General features: G+C 37.2%; 3 protein-coding genes across 3 annotated transcripts; 2 read left to right on the forward strand and 1 right to left on the reverse strand.

The window, feature by feature from the left end:
- Positions 1 to 7798: 7798 nt before the first annotated feature.
- LOC115986054 (transcription initiation factor IIA large subunit-like) lies at positions 7799 to 12978 on the forward strand. The gene is made up of 11 exons (XM_031108919.1): positions 7799 to 8142; positions 8443 to 8613; positions 8746 to 8970; positions 9220 to 9271; positions 9345 to 9403; positions 9580 to 9705; positions 10878 to 11030; positions 11920 to 11983; positions 12107 to 12267; positions 12380 to 12463; positions 12562 to 12978. Exons 1-11 carry the CDS (start codon positions 8020 to 8022, stop codon positions 12583 to 12585), a joined length of 1242 nt encoding a protein of 413 aa, XP_030964779.1. The 5' UTR covers positions 7799 to 8019; the 3' UTR covers positions 12586 to 12978.
- Positions 12979 to 14314: 1336 nt separating this feature from the next.
- Positions 14315 to 14701, reverse strand: LOC115952130. Its single transcript, XM_031069211.1, has one exon. It carries the CDS (start codon positions 14699 to 14701, stop codon positions 14315 to 14317), a length of 387 nt encoding a protein of 128 aa, XP_030925071.1.
- Positions 14702 to 16498: 1797 nt separating this feature from the next.
- Positions 16499 to 20457, forward strand: LOC115986021 (D-xylose-proton symporter-like 3, chloroplastic). The gene is made up of 14 exons (XM_031108893.1): positions 16499 to 16801; positions 16888 to 16988; positions 17419 to 17497; positions 17649 to 17708; positions 17839 to 17905; positions 17994 to 18118; positions 18223 to 18324; positions 18415 to 18792; positions 18932 to 18979; positions 19081 to 19143; positions 19258 to 19338; positions 19445 to 19543; positions 19739 to 19876; positions 19985 to 20457. The coding sequence occupies exons 1-14, from the start codon at positions 16595 to 16597 to the stop codon at positions 20117 to 20119; spliced, it is 1683 nt and encodes a 560-aa protein (XP_030964753.1). The 5' UTR covers positions 16499 to 16594; the 3' UTR covers positions 20120 to 20457.
- Positions 20458 to 20829: the final 372 nt, after the last annotated feature.

Genomic DNA, 20829 nt, shown 5'->3' on the forward strand with positions numbered 1-20829 from the left:
CTAACTCTTACATTCATAAGTCCCACACACAACTTCAATAAACCTCCCACTACATTAACTTATAAAACTCACACTTAATTATGAAAGGTTAATTAAAAACAAGTTTAACTTCTAACAATTCTAATTACGTTATAATGCTATGCATTGCAAGAAATTAATATATGATAATTATGTCAATTCAATAGAAATTAAAAATATATATTTAGTCCTAATATGCGTGATCATATTATCATGTGCATGAACATGTTAATTCTCCCATATAATCAAAGACCATGATTCAAACTGTAATGAGAATTAAACTAAATATAACAATATACTTGCTTGCATTGCCTCTTTAAAGTGTTTTGATGGTGGGTTTCCTTCAAGAAGGACCACTTTGCTTCACTTGCCTACTTTGATTAATCCATAGGTCATCCATTTAAGTGTTTGGAAAGTGATTTCTATTGTAGGAATGATGTTTGGGAGATGAGAAAATGGATTTTAAGTTTGCTTAGATTGAGCCACTTGTAGAGCGTAATATTGAATAGATGCAACTTAATGTCTCTCACTCTCTTAAGAAGCTTCCCAAAATGTTTATTGAATTTCTCTATGCTGGAATTTTTTATTTGAAATCATGGAATCCCTTCTTTGATGATCTATGTTGGTATTTTAAAAGGGAATGTGTTTGGAAGTTTAGGGCTTGTTTAGTAAGGGTATTTAAATATAGTTTTTTGTTTTGCAATCCATAAAATGGTGGTTCCAACACTTGAATTTATTATTTGACTGATGTTTTCTAAATACAGTTTTCAGAAAATTATATCTTAGTTTCTTTGTTTAGAACAAGATTTTGAAAACGGCTGAGAAGATGTTTTCAAGATATGGAAAATATTTTCAATGGCAAAGTTGTAAATAAATTGAAAATAGTAGACCCCACATATTTGTTTAAACGCTTTTATTTCTTAAATTAAGGAGTTTATTTTTATCGCAAAAAGAATTTTCACACTTCAAATTTGAAACTTATCATTTTTTAGTTACATGAGCTGTATTCCCTTATTGTTATCCAAAAGAAAAAAAAGAAATCTACATATTCTACACATTACTTTTTGTAATTTTTTTAAAAGAAAAATCTCAAAAATAGAAATGGTCTGGCAAACTTCTTCTTTTTTGCTTTTAGTATTTTGAAAATTGTTCTTAAAAGTGGAAACCAAACATGTATAATATAAAAAAAAAATATTATTTGAAAATTAGTTTCAATTTCAATTTAAAAAAAAAATTTCAAACTATTTTGAAAACAAAAACAAAAATCGTCCTACCAAATAGGCCCTTAAATTCCCTTCCCACCCTTCTTTCTAGGGGTTTTCAAACTCATGTTTACCCCTCTTGGACATTTTAAACTTAAAAGTTCTAGAAAGAGAGGGGGAAAAAAAAAATATTCATTGATTCAAATTTTTGAGGATTTGGTGATAAAGTTTTGGTTGACACTTCTATTTGACCAATTGGCTCCAATTTTGATTTTGTATGACTTGAATTTTCTATTAATCTGAGGATAATGATAAGTGTGGGGCCCCATAATTTATGGGCTAGGCCCACTTGCTCCTGGGGAGTCCAAAGGCCCAAGCCGAAAAAGATGATGATCCGAGCTCAAAAATATAAGGCAAAAATGGCCTGGAGACGCAGCCGAGGACAGTCTAGTCCTCGGTAGACCCAAAACTCCATTGAGAAGAGGGGTAAAAAAGAGATATAGGGACAAATTTGTAAGGAGATCTAAAATATCTTGGGGGAAGTTATCCTTACTACCCCTCCAGATAAGACTCTGCACCTGACAGAGCCGTATTCTGCAGCTTTATCAACCATCCCCAACAATTCTGGGATTAGATTGATGGGACAAATATCAGTCTTGTAAAGATTGACCCTACACGTGGACGAAGGACAGTTAACGCAGACGAGTATAAAAGAAGAAAGTAAGTAAATCTAGCAGGAGACCCATCCCACCTCCGAAAAAGAGAGACTACATGGGTGAGAACACCTCAACAACACCTGAGATCACAGAAAAAACCCATCGTCGGGTAACCGGGGTAAGACCTTAATGGTCCTCGGATCAAGTCCGAGGAGACCCATCCCATAGGATGCAACGCCGTAGGGCTTAAATGTTCAAGCCCAAATCCTTTTTCTACACAAATTCCTCTAAAAACCAAGATCGGGCATCGCCCCGTGACCAACGGCTAGCTTTTCAAGCCCACTCTCTACAAATTATATTGTGAGGGATCTTTCATATGCGAGCCCAACATCATTATTGGGCCGCAAAGGAATTGTGTCCTTACAATTGGCGCCGTCTGTGGGAAGCTTGCGCGTTGGCGCGGGTGGCGTTGGAGTCAACTCTCTAGCAAGCAAAAATTCCTGGGGTTTCCTCCGTCTCCGGCGACATACAGTTGCTGCTCCAGCATAAACTTCTCCTAGGGGCTACGCCTTGCAGTGACAAGGGCGTGGGCATCTCTAGGGGCTTCCGGCCTCAAGTCAACTTTCCCCGCTCTGGTATAGGGGCTTATGGTAAAAAAAAAATAAACCAAGTAAAAAAGAATCTCATAAGTTTTGGACAGAACCAAGGCCTTGCATGGTCCTCGGACTCAAGCCTACGGGGAAACCAAGTACAAAAAAAAAAAATCACAAGTTTTGGACAGAACCAAGGCCTTGCATGGTCCTCGGACTCAAGCCTATGGGGAAACCAAGTACATGAAAGAAATCTTACAAGTTTTGGACAGAACCAAGGCCTTGCATGGTCCTCGGACTCAAGCCTATGGGAAAACCAAGTACAAAAAAGAAAAATCACAAGTTTTGGACAGAACCAAGGCCTTGCATGGTCCTCGGACTCAAGCCTATGGGGAAACCAAGTACAGAAAAGAAATCTTACAAGTTTTGGACAGAACCAAGGCCTTGCATGGTCCTCGGACTCAAGCCTATGGGGAAACCAAGTACAAAAAGAAATCTTACAAGTTTTGGACAGAACCAAGGCCTTGCATGGTCCTCGGACTCAAGCCTATGGGGAAACCAAGTACAAGTTTTGGACAGAACCAAGGCCTTGCATGGTCCTCGGAGCCTATCAAACTATGGGGAAACCAAGTACAAAAAAGAAACCTTACAAGTTTTGGACAGAACCAAGGCCTTGCATGGTCCTCGGACTCAAGCCTATGGGGAAACCAAGTACAAAAAAAAACCTTACAAGTTTTGGACAGAACCAAGGCCTTGCATGGTCCTCGGACTCAAGCCTATGGGGAAACCAAGTACAAAAAACGAACCTTACAAGTTTTGGACAGAACCAAGGCCTTGCATGGTCCTCGGACTCAAGCCTATGGGGAAACCAAGTACAAAAAACGAACCTTACAAGTTTTGGACAGAACCAAGGCCTTGCATGGTCCTCGGACTCAAGCCTATGGGGAAACCAAGTACAAAAAACGAACCTTACAAGTTTTGGACAGAACCAAGGCCTTGCATGGTCCTCGGACTCAAGCTTATGGGGAAACCAAGTACAAAAAATAAACCTTACAAGTTTTGGACAGAACAAGGCCTTGCATGGTCCTCGGACTCAAGCCTATGGGGAAACCAAGTACAAAAAAGAAAAAATCACAAGTTTTGGACAGAACCAAGGCCTTGCATGGACTCCTCGGACTCATGGTCCTCGGACTCAATGGGGAAACCAAGTACAAAAAATAAACCTTACAAGTTTTGGACAGAACCAAGGCCTTGCATGGTCCTCGGACTCAAGCCTATGGGGAAACCAAGTACAAAAAATGAACCTTACAAGTTTTGGACAGAACCAAGGCCTTGCATGGTCCTCGGACTCAAGCCTATGGGGAAACCAAGTACAAAAAATAAACCTTACAAGTTTTGGACAGAACCAAGGCCTTGCATGGTTCTCGGACTCAAGCCTATGGGGAAACCAAGTACAAAAAAGAAAAAATCACAAGTTTTGGATAGAACCAAGGCCTTGCATGGTCCTCGGACTCAAGCCTATGGGGAAACCAAGTACAAAAAATAAAAATTACAAGTTTTGGACAGAACCAAGGCCTTGCACGATCCTCGGACTCAAGCCTACAGGGAAACCAAGTACAAAAAATAAACCTTACAAGTTTCGGACAGAACCAAGGCCTTGTACGGTCCTCGGACTCAAGCCTATGGGGAAACTCACTGTTCGGATAGGGAAGGTCCTCGGCTCAAATACTGTAAAATGTTAAGGCCAATAAGAGTGTTAGGATGATGGCGGGACGCTCCGCTATTCGGCAGCCTAAGGGGGCTGTTCATTTTTGCGGGTGATATGCCTTCGAATAATTACTTCCTACACCACGTAGAACATCCAGTTCTAATCTCGGCTTTGTTTCGGGCGAGTATCGCTATTTACAGGTACGAATTGTTATGTCAAACAATTCTATTAAAGTTATGGTGACATCTTTTTATTAGCACGTATTTTGGCTCTAGTTATCATTGATTGAAATGATATATTATTGTGTCGAGCAGCGCTTGCAAATTTGTAAAAACATAGACAGAACATGCGAAGTAAAATAACAACAACTTTTATTAATATGAAAAATTATTACAACGTACAAAGTGGGGCTCAAACAAACCTATACAAAAGGTGAGCTGCCAAAGCAACACTAACATCCGCAGCACAGATAAGTAAACAGTCAGGCGTCTTTTAAACTCGTCTTCAAAATCTCTCCAATCCCTGCCTCAATACTGCTCATATTACGATAAGAACCTCCTTTGGAAAAAGATGAAGGAGAAGGAAATAGTAAGGAAGAAATCAATGAAGAAGATGGAGGATATGAGTAAAGAAGGAGGAGAAGAAGAGAGAAGAGATGAAAAGAAAGAAAATGAGCAAAAAAGGGAGAAGAGAAAGCACCAGAATGGATCTGGTGTTGGGAAGACTAAGAAAGGGAGGCGGAGAGGGCCACCAGTGAACGAAGAGAGGAAGAAGCAGAGACACTTAGTCCCTGCCTCGGTCCTGACTCCTAACACGCTGGGGCCATATTAGGTGAGCTCATAAGAGAGCGGTTGGTTATGATGATGGGAGTTCTCGACTCAGTCACGCCGAAAGTTGGACGTGATGAGTCCCTGCTTCGGATTTTGGCTGAAGGGAAGGTGAGACGAATCTTAAGTCTCCGCCACCCTTGCCCTGACCGAGTCATTTCGAGCTTTATTAGAACATGATGTTTTGAGGAGGGATATGGTTCCTTCATCACTCGTTATAGTAAACGTATTTTAATGTGGGGAATAACAATTAGGTTAAGTGAACGCTAAGGGACCTTGAGGGTTTCAGATCTCAGAAAGATGGAAGGGTGTCTGCACGAAAGTGATGGCTTCCTACTTGCCTTCTTATAGAAAGGGCAAAGTGGAAGGTATTAAATTCATTCAGGTTTCCAAAAGAATCTGAAGAATAAAGATGTGTCCGTTCCACTTTCCCACCTCATCAGATGAGCCGCCAGACGCAAATGAGCCTCGTAAAGGGAAGTCATTGAAGGCGCGTCTTGGACAGCCAAACGGCAGGAGCGAGTCACGAGCGAATTAAGGGAAATACCTTGTAAACCGGTGAGTTTCCTGGACAGGTGGAAAACCACCCACATTAATGCAGGGCCGAATTAAATAAGCCATACTAAAGGCCCGGGTTTACCAAAACCCTCCCTTCCAACCAAGAAGTCGGATAGCAGGGTTTTGAGGGGCTATTGTGGGGCCCCATAATTTATGGGCTAGGCCCACTTGCTCCTGGGGAGTCCAAAGGCCCAAGCCGAAAAAGATGATGACCCGAGCTTAAAAATATAAGGCAAAAATGGCCTGGAGACGCAGCCGAGGACAGTCTAGTCCTCGGCAGACCCAAAGCTCCATTGAGAAGAGGGGTAAAAAAGAGATATAGGGACAAATTTGTAAGGAGATCTAAAATATCTTGGGGGAAGTTATCCTTACTACTCCTCCAGATAAGACTCTGCACTTGACAGAGCCGTATTCTGCAGCTTTATCAACCATCCCCAACAATTCTGGGATTAGATTGATGGGACAAATATCAGTCTTGTAAAGATTGACCCTACACGTGGACGAAGGACAGTTAACGCAGACGAGTATAAAAGAAGAAAGTAAGTAAATTTAGCAGGAGACCCATCCCACCTCCGAAAAAGAGAGACTACATGGGTGAGAACACCTCAACAACACTTGAGATTACAGAAAAAACCCATCGTCGGGTAACCGAGGTAAGACCTTAATGGTCCTCGGATCAAGTCCGAGGAGACCCATCCCATAGGATGCAACGCCGTAGGGCTTAAATGTTCAAGCCCAAATCCTTTTTCTACACAAATTCCTCTAAAAACCAAGATCGGGCATCGCCCCGTGACCGACGGCTAGCTTTTCAAGCCCACTCTCTGCAAATCATATTGTGAGAGATTTTTCATATGCGAGCCTAACATCATTATTGGGCCGCAAAGGAATTGTGTCCTTACAATAAGTTTTAAGCATTTTTTTTAATCCTTTAAGGAAAATACTAAACACATAAATTATTTTATAAACAATTAATGTTAATGAGTCATTATTGGTAAAGAAAAACAATTTTTGTGGTGGAACCCAAATAAGAACCAATAAGAATTTGTCATATCAATAGTTTATAAAAATGTTATAAAATAATTTATAGTTGTAGTATTACTAAACTTTTAATGATGAGATTACACTCTAGAATATATATAGATTTTAAGTTTAAATTAATAACTTGTCTTACAAGATGATTGATTAAAATTCAAAAATCATAATTTATCTAATACTTTTTTTTAGGATAGAATTTATCCAATACTTTAATTATAATATAGTCTTAAAACTTCAACCACTGTTATTTTCATACGTAGTTTATTGTTTAATTAAGATTGAAAAAGAAATAAAAAAGTATGCTAAGCATAAAAATAATAGACTTTTACTAAAATTTTCTATAGCTAAAGATTTTGCATTAATAGAATATTTGGGAAAAGGCAAAAAGTTTTTTTTTTTTTTTTTTTTTTTTTTGTCTCCATTCGTTTTACAAATAATTTAACTTTTATTTTTTTTAAGAAATAACTTGAAAATTTAATAACTATAAAATTGATATATTCTTTTAATTTTTTTTTTGTAACTATTAATTGAAAAGTGTTTACTAATTAAGATAAATCTCCATATTTACTGAGGTGGTCCACGAGAAAAAGAAGTAAAAGAACCAGAAAAGAAAAATAAAAGAGAGATGTTAAGTCTACAATATTTTTATAACAAATCACAGGTGATTAGTTATTATTGGTTCAAATTTAAAATTAACATTAACATTATTTTTTTATCTTAATAATAACAACCGGTAATAACTTGTCATTTAAAATTTATTATAAAAATATTCTAAATATACCATTTCTCAAAATAAAAAACCAATTGCACGGATGGAAAGGACCGTGGACAAAAACGTAGGACCCACCCACTGCTACTAATACTACTAGTCTACTACTACCCATTGGAACAAAAGGGTTGTCTATTATTATTATTTTTTTTATATACGGCCCAGATGCAACCTGCGGGAACATTTTTGAACGGTGACAGATCAAAAATCTGCTTGACTCCCTGTTTTTCCTTTTCTTAAAAAAGAAAAAAGAAAAAAAAAGAAACCAAAATTCCAACGTTGGACTCCCACACACACTACTACAATTACAAAACACCTCTTTCCAAAACAAGACCACAAAAGAAAAAAAGAAAAAAAAAAAAGAAAAGAGGATCGATCGTGCAGATCTCGCCACGTGGAACCCACAACTATAATCGGATGCAAACCTATTTATATTCCACTCTTTATTCTTCTTTTCTGTTCCGCTCCTTCTCTCTTTCTCTCTCTCATAATCTCTCTCTCTCTCTCACACACACACACACTGACACACAGAGACCCAGAAACCCTAGAATTCCCATGCTCAGTTGTTCAGATCTTTGTTGAAAATCTGTACTGGTTCTGTGTCGTTTCGGAGAATCGCGGAGGTTTTTAACTGAAGAGGTTTTTCGGATAAGAAAATGGCGGCTACGACGACGAGCGCCGTCTACATCCAGGTTATCGAGGATGTCATCAACAAGGTTCGCGAAGAGTTCGTCAACAACGCTGGTCCTGGTGATGACGTTCTCAAAGAACTTCAAGGAGTAATGTCCTTTTTTTTTTTTTTCGTTCTAAATTTGTGTTCTTTGATTCGTTTTACTTTGCTGTTTTTTTTTTAGGGTTTTTGTTGATTGGGGATTTTCGTTATGTGAAATTGCTTAGTTCTTTGATTTGAGGTGATGGGGTTTTTTTTTTTAGCAAGTTGAAATGTAGGTTCGATCTGGTGGATTCTAGGGTTTTGGGGATTTTTGTTTAGAAGGGTTAAATTTGTGTTTTTGGTGAAGTTATTTTCAAATTTGAGCTGGGTGAAGCTGATTTTGTTTGTGATTTGGGTGAATTTGTAGACGTGGGAGGCGAAAATGATTCAAGCCGGTGTTGTGATTGGTCCCATAGAGAGGAGTGGGGCACCTAAGCCCACACCTGGGGGTCCTATTACTCCGGTTCACGATCTTAATGTGCCGTACGAAGGGACTGAGGAGTATGAAACTCCCACTGCTGAGATGCTCTTCCCTCCAGTGAGTTTATGCCTTTTTTTGTTTTTGTTTTTGTTTTTGTTTTAACTAACTGAAATGGTATCTCCATAGTGATTTTATGAGTTCAATTGGTGGGATAGTTGATGTGGGGTTTGTTTATTGTTGGAAATGTAGACACCGTTGCAGACTCCCATACAAACACCTTTACCGGGAACTGTAGACAGCTCAATGTATAACATTCCTACTGGATCTAGTGACTATCCCACGCCTGGAAGTGATACTGGTGGTGGTGGTGGTGGTGGTGGTGGTGGTGGTGGTGGTGGCGGCGGAGGAGGCAGCAGCGGTGGCAGTGGCACCAACAATAATGATCCGAAAACTGGAAAGCCTAGCCAATTCATGGTAAATATTACATCATAAACACCGTTTGGTTTGCAGTTTGGATCATGAAATGCTTTGGTTTTAAATGTTATAATGCTTGATTTAGGTGTATACTGCTACTTTTTTTAATACTATAAACTAGTGCTTTTGTGGTGGGAAAATTGTACCTTAAGCTGTTTACTCTTAGGCTAAAGGATGCTGCTAAGATCAATAGTTCTTTGAGTTGGTTTTAAAGCTAGCGTATGATATCCTTCTTTATTATTGCTGCAGCAACCTCCTTCTCCTTGGATGAGCCAAAGGCCTCCACTTGATGTTAACGTTGGTAAGTATAATGTAAAATAAGCACATGGGTGTTTGTCAGTGGCTTTCTAATAATCATTGGTGTACTGGTGTAGCTTATGTGGAAGGGCGGGATGAGGCAGACAGAGGAACTTCTAATCAACCGCTGACACAGGTAGTACCTGTTATTACTTCATATTGCTGAAGAATGTCTAGTTTTTTGGTTTGAAGAAAACTATTTGATTGAAGGAGTTCTGAATGACCAAGTTGTAAACACGTCCCTTTTGGACACATGTACTACAAATACTACTACCATATTATTAGTTGTCCTAATGTTGGAGAAAAATCCAGGACTTCTTCATGATGTCTTCTGGAAAACGAAAACGTGAAGATTTACCTCCTCAATATCAAGCTGGTGGATTTATACCCCAGCAAGATGGAGCAGGGGATGCTACTTCTGAGGTGTTTGAGATTGAGGTTTGTCTACCTCTTGTTTTTCCTTTTCCTGATGAATAACATGTTGAATGTTTTTCTTTTTTTTTTTGAAGAATTTAGATTAAAACTCAATTATTTATTTTTGGAGGAATTTGTTTTTGCTTATCTCAAGTTGGGATTATATATAATAATGATAATTTTGGTGCCATCTTCTTAAGACTGGAAGATTGCTTCAAAAAGGTAAATTGGGCTTTCTGTTGTTTTTTTGTCCTTGAAAATTAATGTATTGGGTTGGACGTCCTTTAGCAAATTTAGAGTTGACTAAGAATTCTTCTATTGAGGACTGAGGTAAGATCAAACAAAGTTGAGTAGTTGTTTGAAAAGGATGCTCTAGTTGAGATGTTTGGAATTCTACTGATCTTGCTGGTGAGTTGTTGGATGAGTGGAGTTACTGAAATGTGGACAGAGTAAGGTGAAATGGTCAGGGATATAATTAGTTTGTAGTTAAAGTTTCATTGTATAATTACTGTCAGCTGACTGCATTAATGATATTTATAGCCCTTTGTCCAGTTCTGTGTGCTTGCCTAGTTGTATGTGATTTGACTTTTGTTGCCGCACCATTCTTGGAAGGGGAGGAATTCTTCTACCATTCACCATCCTTCCTGTATAGTTGAACTGGTTTTTTCAATTCTTAGGGAGTAGGATCAATTGGGAATGAATGAGGAGACCTGTCATCTATAATTGAATCCTGAGGTTGGAGTTGTATATAATTTAATGTTCAGTGACATGACTTTCCTAGAAACTGAATCCTGCCCTATAAGTGTAAGCTTACCTTAAAAGCATGATTAAAAATTATCTTGCAGAACATGGTTGAAGGTGATGCTGATTTCCCTATCCCTAAAGTTCTTTATTAGCTTTTCTATTTTTGCCTTTGGCTAAGCAGTTATTTTGTAATTATACCTTTTTCTTTTGGTATTATTAGATATACTAGGTAGGGCTTCGAATTTTTTGGTTAGATAATACTAGTTCTGGTTTAAGATAAGCTGTTTTCTGCACTTTATATTGAAATATGAAGGGACATCTACTGTTGTATGATACAGTTTGTTATAGCTCTATCTGTGGGAAGTTGAGTTTAGTTAGAAAACAGGACCCTTCTATTTTGGTTTCTCTTATTGATCTCATGCAGTCTTACACATTCAATGGTAACCTTTCAGGTAAGTGGGGGAAGCACTTCTCTGGGTGGACATGGCATAGTCACCAGTGCAAATAAAGAGATGTTAGCGCATGCGGCAAGGTCTTGTTCAAAGATTCCTCAACTTGATGGACCAATTCCTGATCCTTATGAGGACGTCATTTCTACTCCCAATGTAAGTATGGTTCTTCTGTAATTTTTAAGTCGCACAATAGTGTAATGTAAACAAGTACTTCCCTTTTTTTGTCTTTTCCTCCCATTTAAAAACATTTGCATGTATCTGGCATACATAACAATTCCTACTAATGCTGATATATTTCCATTAATCTATTTGCTGTTTGTTACAGATATCCTAGCCTAATTTTTGATGTTATAAATAAAACCTTATATTCAAGGCCTTTTATTGGGCTTGCCTATAAAGGCTTATTTTGTGATGTGCCTGAGGATTTAGGTGTTGTATGCATTATGGAAATCCTTCATTCTTTTTGGCCTTTTTCAAGGTAGATTGATTGGCTGATCATAATCACATGGTTCCTTCATTTAAGTGTGCATGGGCAGGTTATGTGGAAGTTACATTTGTAACTTTCATAATTGATACAGATCTCATTGCTGGTTTCTCTGAATGAGGGGAAAATCCTTTTTCTTGCATCTATCTTCTTGGCAAACAAAAGGAGCATAAGTTTTGGCCTGCAAAGTGCCATAATATTGAGTTCTTATAACATTTTGAAGGAGTTGTTGCCCTATTGGACAATTGGGATTATGGTGGTTTATGGATATGGATCATGTATGAACACATGTAATTCCAATTGATTAATGGAACCCCAAAATGCATATTCTGAGGTAGTGTAGGTGAATATTTCAGAATTTTTCGAAAGGTAGGATAAATGGATCGTTCAGTTAGTTTAAAAATTCCCTTGGGTGCTTGTGGTCTCTTTTTCAACAAGCACTAATTTTGCATGTGTCTCTCCTTCCTAAAAATCTAAAATATCAAAATTTCTACTTAATATTTTTTATAAAAATTTCTCACCAGCTGTTGTTTTCTCTTGTGCCCTCTCATCCTACAGATATACAATTATCAAGCAGTTTTCAATGAAGACTACAACATAGCAAACACACCAGCTCCTAATGGTAAATCTTGTGAATGTGTACTAAAGATTGTGATTATAAATTTTAACTTTGAAATGGATAAAATTGGTGAGCATAAATTGTCTCTTTCTGATGCTTGAGCTACCACTTATTTGTTTATTTCAGATGTACCGGCAAGTACTCCTGCTGTAGTTGCTCAAAATGATGTTGGAGAGGATGATGATGATGAGCCTCCATTAAACGAAAATGATGATGATGATTTTGATGATGTGGACCAAGTAGAGGAGCAAAACACACAGCATTTAGTTTTGGCACAGTTTGATAAGGTAATTTATTAGTGATCATGTACAATTGATGCCTAAACTATATTGAGCTACTATATTTAATCTTGTGATTATCGCATGTTTCATTAAATACATTATGTGTTTGGGTGGGTAGGTGACACGTACCAAGAGCAGGTGGAAATGCACGCTGAAGGATGGCATTATGCACATAAACAACAAGGACATTCTCTTTAACAAGGTCAGTTTTCCTCTTTTGTCTGTTGGCTTTTTTGTCATTCCTTTTGTTCTCATTCTGTTCTGGACCTTAAGCTCAAAATTTTCATTGAAATTCTGCAGGCAACGGGAGAGTTTGACTTCTGATTTTGTTGGAATTTATCTATTTTGCCATTTCCTGGCAGTTGCTCTTAAGAAGCAAATCTAGAGGTGTCATTGGGTGTTTCTTAATTTTTCTTTATTATTATTAAGTGAGAGCTTGAGGAAAGAGAGGGATGCCTGATACTTTCTTAAAACTGGGATGGGAAGGATGTTGGCCTGTTGTACATAAAGCATATCAGCTTTTTCGGCCCTTAAATGGATGGTCACTTAAGGCATCTCCAGAAGCGTACCATTTCTTTAATGGAATATGTAATTCAATTTACTCTGTATACTTGGACATTTTGGTTAATTTACGAATTGCAGTCTGTTTATTTGCATTTTTTTGTTGTTGCTGCTTAAGCAGTTGGGTTGTGAATTAATAGGAACTCCAATTTTGAATGTTTTTGTATTTCTGTTTCAATTGATGGCAGTAATATGCTACTTCTAGCCTTACCTATCAAATACTCCCTTTCATGAGTTGCAGCCAGTATCTGTACCTCTACCTTAGGAAGGAGAAGAGTCTGGAGGTATCAATTAGCTAGAAGGCTGGTCGACGTAGTTGTGTTTGTTTTTATTATTGATGTAAGAGCCGTATTACTTTCAATTCTGTGCTGCATGGTTGGTGCGTGATCCTCTGGATTTGGTATGCATGCATATGGAGTAGCAGGTTGACTGTAAAAATCTGAATTTTAAGCCAATCCAGTTGAACGCCTTTCACAATGCTGCTGCTTTTTTTTTTGGTTGAATGAAAAAGAAAAATAAAGAAGGGGTTTCCATGGTGTTTTTTAGCTTTATAAATTAATGCTGCGACTTTGCCTAGCCCGTTCGGTTTGGCTGGTTTTTCTTTCTTGGTGGTTGGTTAGACTGGATCGGAATATTCCAAAACCCCAAAATGTGATAATATTAAGGTAGTGTCTGGTTTCTTTTTTATTTATTTATTATTATTTTTTTCCTTTTTTGGTGGTCGGTTAAATTAGATTGGAAAACTCCAAGCCCTAAAATGTGATAATATTAAGAGAAGTGATATATTCACAATATTTTCACAACAAATTTTAGTTGGTAGGTTGTTATAGGTTTTTAATTTGAATCTACTATTGAAATTACTTTTTTATCCACTCATAACAGAAAGTAACAACTTGTTACGTAGAATTTATTGTGAAAATGTTGTGGACATATCATTTCTCTAATATTAAGGTAGTGTTGAAGCAGAGTACCTTTATATATATATATATATATATATATAAAAGAGGTAATGAGATGACAGCTGCTAGTAGGATCTAAAAATTTATTGAATTCATGTGCAAGACTTATTGGAGAAAGTTACTATTACAATCATTGCACCTTATGCACAAATGTCAAGAGCCTTATAATTCAATTGGTTTCTCTTGGTTTTACAACGGAAACATTCAGGTTTTGATTTCTCCTTCCCCATTGTAATTATTGAATTATCAAAAAACAAAAAAAACAAAAAAGGTTTTGTTATAGAACATGACACACTGAGGGCAGATATAAAAAAGTGTTGATGAATCTGTCACAGATTGAGATCAGTAAACGCATTAACTGGGGATACTCTTATCATCTTTCTTGTAGAAAGCAACGATGACAACCATCTGCAGATGCCATCTTCAAGAACTTATAGTATGACAAGAAGAAAGATGGTGGGTAGCTGCAAACAAAACTGATGAACCTACCATGACCAGTCTCGGATAAACAGCTGCTGCAGCACCAAAAAATGTCATTGCACATGGTCCACAAGCATGCACTGTGCTTGAAATGAAGTTAAAAGGGTCGATGGATCTGTGCCTGCGGCCACAGCCGGATGTTGCCATCCACCTGATGGTGAGGTTGAGCTTCTCTTGGTACCATTGTTTTGTTCATTATTGGTGCCATCCCACAATCGTTTTTCTCCTGTCTCTGACAATGGTTGTGGGGATAGAACGAGTGGCGATAAGAATGGAATTGCCTTTGGTGTTTCACTACCGGCTGCCAAAGGGTTGGTGGGAATACTTCCGGCTACCTCATCAAGTTGAAGAGAATCAGGGGCACGCTTTTGTAGCCTTGTGGGGGGCTTCCTCGCATTGGTGAAGGCTTCACTCTGAGGAACATTGCTATTGTTCTCCATTGGTTGAATAGAATTTTCTGAAAGTTGCAAGAATGTTTCGAATCTCACACACAAAATCAGAAACTCAATCAATCACTTTATTGCAGTATTTAAAAGCTGTGATAGAAGACCAAGAAGATAAAGAGAGTATGATAGTTAATGAATTTTCCTTGGAGGAGCGGAGTAATAGGTGCCGGTTGTGGGGGTTAAAAGGCAGTTGATTCTCAAATTTTTGTTTTTGAATGGCAGTTAAATTTAACAGTCATCTGTTGTCCTTTAGTCATGCAATTTTTTGGGTTTGAATGGCCAACAGTTTTTGTAGGCTATGGGGTTTATTTTCTTCATAGTCAAATACTGTGTTCCAAAAATCTCAGAAGTTTTGCTTATAATTCCTCCTTTCAGGGAGGAATTGAAGGGGACAATGCCAAGTCCTATTGAACTCCTCACTCCAACTATCTTTAGAATGGAACTTTTTCAGGTAACATTCTTTTTGACTAGAACTGCTTCAGGTAACTTTCTTTAATTTGTATACACACAACTTGACCAAACAAAACCATTCAGCACACCAAAAAACAAAAACCATTGACGAAACAAATCCTGTTGTGATCAAGTTGCCTTGAATTTATCTGTTTGTTAGTTCTTCAGGTAACATTATTTTTGACTAGAACTGCTTCAGGTAACTTTCCTTAATTTGTATACACACAACTTGACCAAACAAATCCATTCAGCACACCAAAAAACAAAAACCATTGACGAAACAAATCCTGTTGCCGTGAATTTATCTGTTTGTTAGTTCTTCAGGTAACATTCTTTTTTACTAGAACTGCTTCAGGTAACTTTCCTTAATTTGTATACACAGCTTGACCAAACAAATCCATTTAGCAACAAAAAACCTTGACCAAACAAATCCTGTTGTGATCAAGTTGCCTTGAATCTGTTTGTTGTAACTTATCACTACACCAAAGTTAATTTTGCTTTTATTGGCCTAACATTACACTTAGGCGATAGTCCATAATAAACTTCACAAATGCCTATATATATATATATATATTAAACGAGAGTGAATATTCTCAAATCTCAACTTTCAACTTTGCTCACATTGGTGAGGATGCTAATTCTAAAACGAGTCATGTTTTAGTGTCTTCCTTACTTTATGGTTTAAATGTATTTCAATCACAAAAGATTTGATATGAGAATACTATTGTTAGTATTAGTTGTACATTTTTTTTAAGGAAAACATAAGTACCAATTATACCACGACACCTTAGCTATTACCAAAAAAAATTGTGAAAAATAACTTATTAGAAAATAATTGTTATTCTTGTGCAAGTTAAACCATTATCGCATTATGACAATCTATCGTGCATGCAAACCATTAGCAGTATTATATACACAACATTTTAAGTTGTCAAGTAAAATTTTAATTGATATTTTGGTGCTTTCAACAAAGATGTCCAGGTTCAAATCTCCCCCCCCCCCTTTTTTTTTTTTTTTATAATCAAATTTTCCATTCTTTAACTATAGAATTATAAAATAAAAAATTATTATTGAGTCTTATTGCCTATCATTTACAATTAACTACCTCTGTCATTGTGATTTCAATAATAACAATAACAATAATATTATAATTATTATTATGTATCTAGACTTATTATGCAAACTGCATGTATCATTTCCTCGAGTTCATCAAAAAAAAAAAAAAAAAAATGTATCATTCCTCTAACCCATTACCTTTAGAGGATAGGACCAATAATGCAGTGCTAAAAACATCCAAAGTCAAAGTATATATATATATATATATATATATTTATAAAAGAAAAAAAAAAGAAAAAGAAAAAGAAAAAACTAAACTACTACATAGAGAACAAGATAAGAAAGCGGGGATCAACGGCCTGAACACACTTTGTTCCTCATATGGCTTACTGTGCATCAACTCAGTCTCTCTTCAACCTCAAGCTCTCACACTCACACCGATCAAAGCCATCACAGGCTCTAATCTCTTACACTAATCTAAGAACACTGACACACCCATCTTCTTCAACAAATATCACTCGTTTCAAGGCCAGTTTTTCCATATTTCCAAAACTTCCTGTGCTCTCTGCTCTTAGACGCAAATTCAATGTGAGAACCCAAAATCCAATAACCCCATTTACTATCTTTTGCTTCTATGTTTTCTTGGGTGATAGTTTCTGTGTTTTTGTGTGCAGATTGGAGTTCAGAAAGAGTATGCTTCTGGGGAAGAGAATGAGTCGCTTGTACCTGACGCAACGTCTGAGGAGAATTTTTCTTGGACCTCTGTGATATTGCCGTGAGTTTCTAACACTTCTTCTTCACTTCTATGTTTGCTTTATGTGTTTTTTGCTAAAGGGTATTCCTTTATTTATTTTTAAAAAAAATTTGGTGGGTATTGAAAATGTAAATTATTGGTTTAAATCTTGCATTGGATGTGATAGGGGTAGTATTTGTTTGTCATATTGTGTAGTGCAAGCTGGTTTTCAGGATGTAATTATGTGAACTTGGAAGTGCTTTCTCTCATTTTTGCTAGGGAAGCAAGCTGACTAGTTCTAAAATGCTAGCTAATTATGCAAAATTCATGATGATGAGATTTTTCTCTTTGTTGTTCCGAAATTGAAGGGAGTAGGATAAAATTGAGAATAATATGTTGCTAAATTTTTTGTGTTTCTCTAAATAAATAACAAATTGTTGAATCAAACTTAACATTATTCATGCAATTTTAGGTTTCTGTTCCCAGCCTTGGGAGGCTTGTTATTCGGGTATGACATTGGTGCCACTTCTAGTGCTACCCTTTCATTGCAGGTGCAACTTTTTTTTTTTGTTGACTTAATTCTTATTGATTTGGTTTTGTTGTTTTGACTTTTGATAATGACCGATTCATTATGGCATCAGGAACTTCCGTAAAGGCTTATAGTAAGTAATACATTTACTTTTATTACGTTGATGATTTCAGTCACCTGAGCTTAGTGGAACAACTTGGTTCAACCTTTCAGCCATTCAGCTTGGACTTGTGGTATGGTTTGAGCGTTATTGTTACAAATTTACAATACATCTACCATTGTTCTGGAAACTTGCAGTCTTATTTCTGCCAATAATCTTATGTAATATACCACTCCATTCTTTTTATGTTGACTTGAATACAGGTCAGTGGTTCCCTTTATGGAGCTCTTCTTGGTTCCATTCTCGTCTACTCAATTTCAGATTTCCTTGGTATATCCTTTACTTATTTACTTTATCCTGAGGTTTGGAGCTTCTTTATGAATCTTTCTTATCCAATACTTTGGACTTACTCACAAAGGGAGGCGGCGAGAACTAATCATAGCAGCCGTGCTATATGTGCTTGGGGGACTGACCACTGCAAATGCTCCAGGCCTCGGAGTCCTTTTAGCTGGACGGCTGCTCTATGGCCTGGGTATTGGTTTGGTGGGCTTCTTTGAAATTTCCCTTCTGCTTTATGTACATTAGTTGATATAATATCATATGATTACCCATATGCTAGCCATCTCACTAGTGAATTGGTTTGACAGGCCATGCATGGAGCTCCTCTTTACATTGCAGAAACTTGCCCATCTCAGATTCGTGGAACTCTAGTATCTTTAAAGGAGCTCTTCATAGTTCTGGGGATTCTGGTATTGTATATTCGTATATGATTCTCTATGTTCATTTCATTCCCTTTCTTTTCTGAAATGAGATGAGCCAGAAAATGAACTTCTCTGCAGTTGGGTTATTTTGTTGGAAGCTTTCAAATTGATGTAGTTGGAGGGTGGCGTTATATGTTTGGAGTCAGTGCACCAGTAGCTTTACTTATGGGACTAGGCATGTGGAGTCTTCCACCATCTCCACGCTGGTTACTTCTTAGGGCCGTACAAGGAAAAGGGTCTTTACAAGACTGCAAAGCGAAAGCCGTTCTTGCACTGAGCAGATTAAGAGGCCGGCCTCCTAGTGACAAATTGTCTGAGAGGCAAATAGAAGACACTTTTGTCTCTTTGAAAACTACCTATGCAGATCAGGAATCAGAGGGGAGTATTTTGGAGGTATTTCAAGGCCCAAGTTTGAAAGCATTCATAATAGGTGGAGGTTTGGTCCTTTTCCAACAGGTATTATTTCTCCCTCTGTGCTGCTATTTGCTATTAAAAATTAATCCTTATACTTTTTGTTTTATGATAAAAAAAAAATATAATGGAGAATGTGGAGTTTTTCTTGTTTGTAAGGCAGTTTACCACTTGACTGTTACAGATAACTGGGCAACCAAGTGTTCTGTATTATGCTGGTCCAATCCTTCAGGTATTTGATGATTAAGGCCAATTAATTTCTTTTGCAAAATGCTATTCATTAAAGTCAGTTTGTGTAACCATTTGATATTCCTTATAATTCTGATATTCAAGACTGCTGGATTCTCTGCGGCCTCTGATGCTACCCGAGTTTCAGTTGTAATTGGTGTGTTCAAGGTATGTTTGATAATCTGCTTATGAAATCTTTGAATTTAGGAAGAAGCTTCTCCCTTCCTTTTGCTCCACTTTGTAAATCTAATAATGAATAATTTCTGATTGTTCCTCCTTCAGTTACTGATGACATCGATAGCTGTCTTAAAAGTAGATGATCTTGGGAGAAGACCCCTGCTAATTGGAGGTGTCAGCGGAATTGTAAACATCATATGACTATTCATCTAGTTCATATTATTCATCTGTAATGTTCATTAATAAAAAATATGCTGGGAGATTAACTATGCTTTTCTCTGAGTTTCTACAGGCTATTTCTTTAGTTCTCCTTTCTGCTTATTACAAATTTCTGGGAGGGTTCCCTCTTGTTGCTGTAGCTGCCCTACTTCTCTATGTTGGTTGCTACCAGGTAATGCTTTGGTCTTTTGAGGATTTGGAATTTTCTACACAATTTCTTTTAATTATAAATATGAGGAACACTGAGAAAAAGAAAAAGAAAATGAAGGAGAAAGAATTTAATATCTAAATGGCATGTTTTCTTCTCACAAGATCAAAGTGAATGCTAATTCATTAACAGAATTCTGCTCTTTGAATGGTCTTTCAGATATCATTTGGGCCAATCAGCTGGCTTATGGTGTCAGAGATATTCCCACTTCGCACAAGAGGGAGAGGGATTAGTCTTGCAGTTCTTACTAACTTTGGTTCTAATGCTATTGTAACCTTTGCATTCGCACCATTGAAGGTATTGATATGACATTTATCAATCCATTACTTTGGAAACAGGTTTTCTTATTGTTCATCATTTTCATCTTCCTGTGATTGATTATGGGGCAATCTGCTTATATTGCAGGAATGGCTAGGAGCGGAAAACCTTTTCCTTCTTTTTGGGGCTATTGCTTTGTTGTCACTATTGTTTGTCATACTTGTTGTCCCAGAAACAAAAGGTTTGAGCTTGGAAGAGATTGAATCCAAAGTTTTGAAGTGAAACCTCGTACCAGATCGAATAATTAGCTGAGCTTCAAATACATCAAGAATTTTGGTTATTCTGTGAAATTGTACCTAGCATGGCTTGGAAGGTCATATGTTTCAACTAAATTGAGTAATCTGTCTTACCATTACATAAAAACCTCATTATTGTACATTAATGCAGGTAAAGAAATTGTGACTATAAGTAAAGACTAGGGGCTTTTCAGCTAAAACACTAATTAGCTGGTCTTATAGAGGTCCTCTATCAGAAGAAGTGTAAAACAAAGTGCATATTACTAACCAATTTGTGGTTCCAGACCACCTTGCACAGATTGATTGGGCTTTTTGTATCGGTTACTGATGGCATTGAATCATTGACGTTTCCATTTATTTATTATACTTCCTGCAATCTGAAACTGGACTAGAATCTTGGTGGGAGCAAATGAGAGCTTAAATTGTGATACCCCTGAATATATGAATTGAATGGGGAGATTGGATAAGTGTTTGTTCTGTGAGTGTGTGTTGAGTCTCACATTGAGTGTTTACTTGGTCAAATTGGATAATATAAGTGATCAGGCGGCAGTCCTATTGTAGTTAACTAAAAATATCAGATACTCACTTGAATAGTCAAATATATGTTGCCCAATGCTTATGCTGAAGATAGCAAAAACTGACAATGATGGCTTACGTGATCTGCTCCAATCCTGTGGTCAATGCTATTCTGCTTGG

Source organism: Quercus lobata, chromosome 1 (assembly GCF_001633185.2).
Source record: "Quercus lobata isolate SW786 chromosome 1, ValleyOak3.0 Primary Assembly, whole genome shotgun sequence".
Taxonomy (NCBI): Eukaryota; Viridiplantae; Streptophyta; class Magnoliopsida; order Fagales; family Fagaceae; genus Quercus; species Quercus lobata.

What these genes read in the sequence shown, in the direction of transcription:
- LOC115952130 (XM_031069211.1), bottom strand. Translation starts at nt 14,701, where the DNA reads ATGGAGAACAATAGCAATGTTCCTCAGAGTGAAGCCTTCACCAATGCG.
- LOC115986054 (XM_031108919.1), top strand. Translation starts at nt 8,020, where the DNA reads ATGGCGGCTACGACGACGAGCGCCGTCTACATCCAGGTTATCGAGGAT. An exon ending in TCCACTTGATGTTAACGTTG is followed by an intron (nt 9,272 to 9,344) that starts GTAAGTATAATG and finishes GTACTGGTGTAG; the next exon opens with CTTATGTGGAAGGGCGGGAT. An exon ending in TTTTGGCACAGTTTGATAAG is followed by an intron (nt 12,268 to 12,379) that starts GTAATTTATTAG and finishes TTGGGTGGGTAG; the next exon opens with GTGACACGTACCAAGAGCAG.
- LOC115986021 (XM_031108893.1), top strand. Translation starts at nt 16,595, where the DNA reads ATGGCTTACTGTGCATCAACTCAGTCTCTCTTCAACCTCAAGCTCTCA. An exon ending in ATGGCCTGGGTATTGGTTTG is followed by an intron (nt 18,119 to 18,222) that starts GTGGGCTTCTTT and finishes TTGGTTTGACAG; the next exon opens with GCCATGCATGGAGCTCCTCT. An exon ending in TCATAGTTCTGGGGATTCTG is followed by an intron (nt 18,325 to 18,414) that starts GTATTGTATATT and finishes ACTTCTCTGCAG; the next exon opens with TTGGGTTATTTTGTTGGAAG.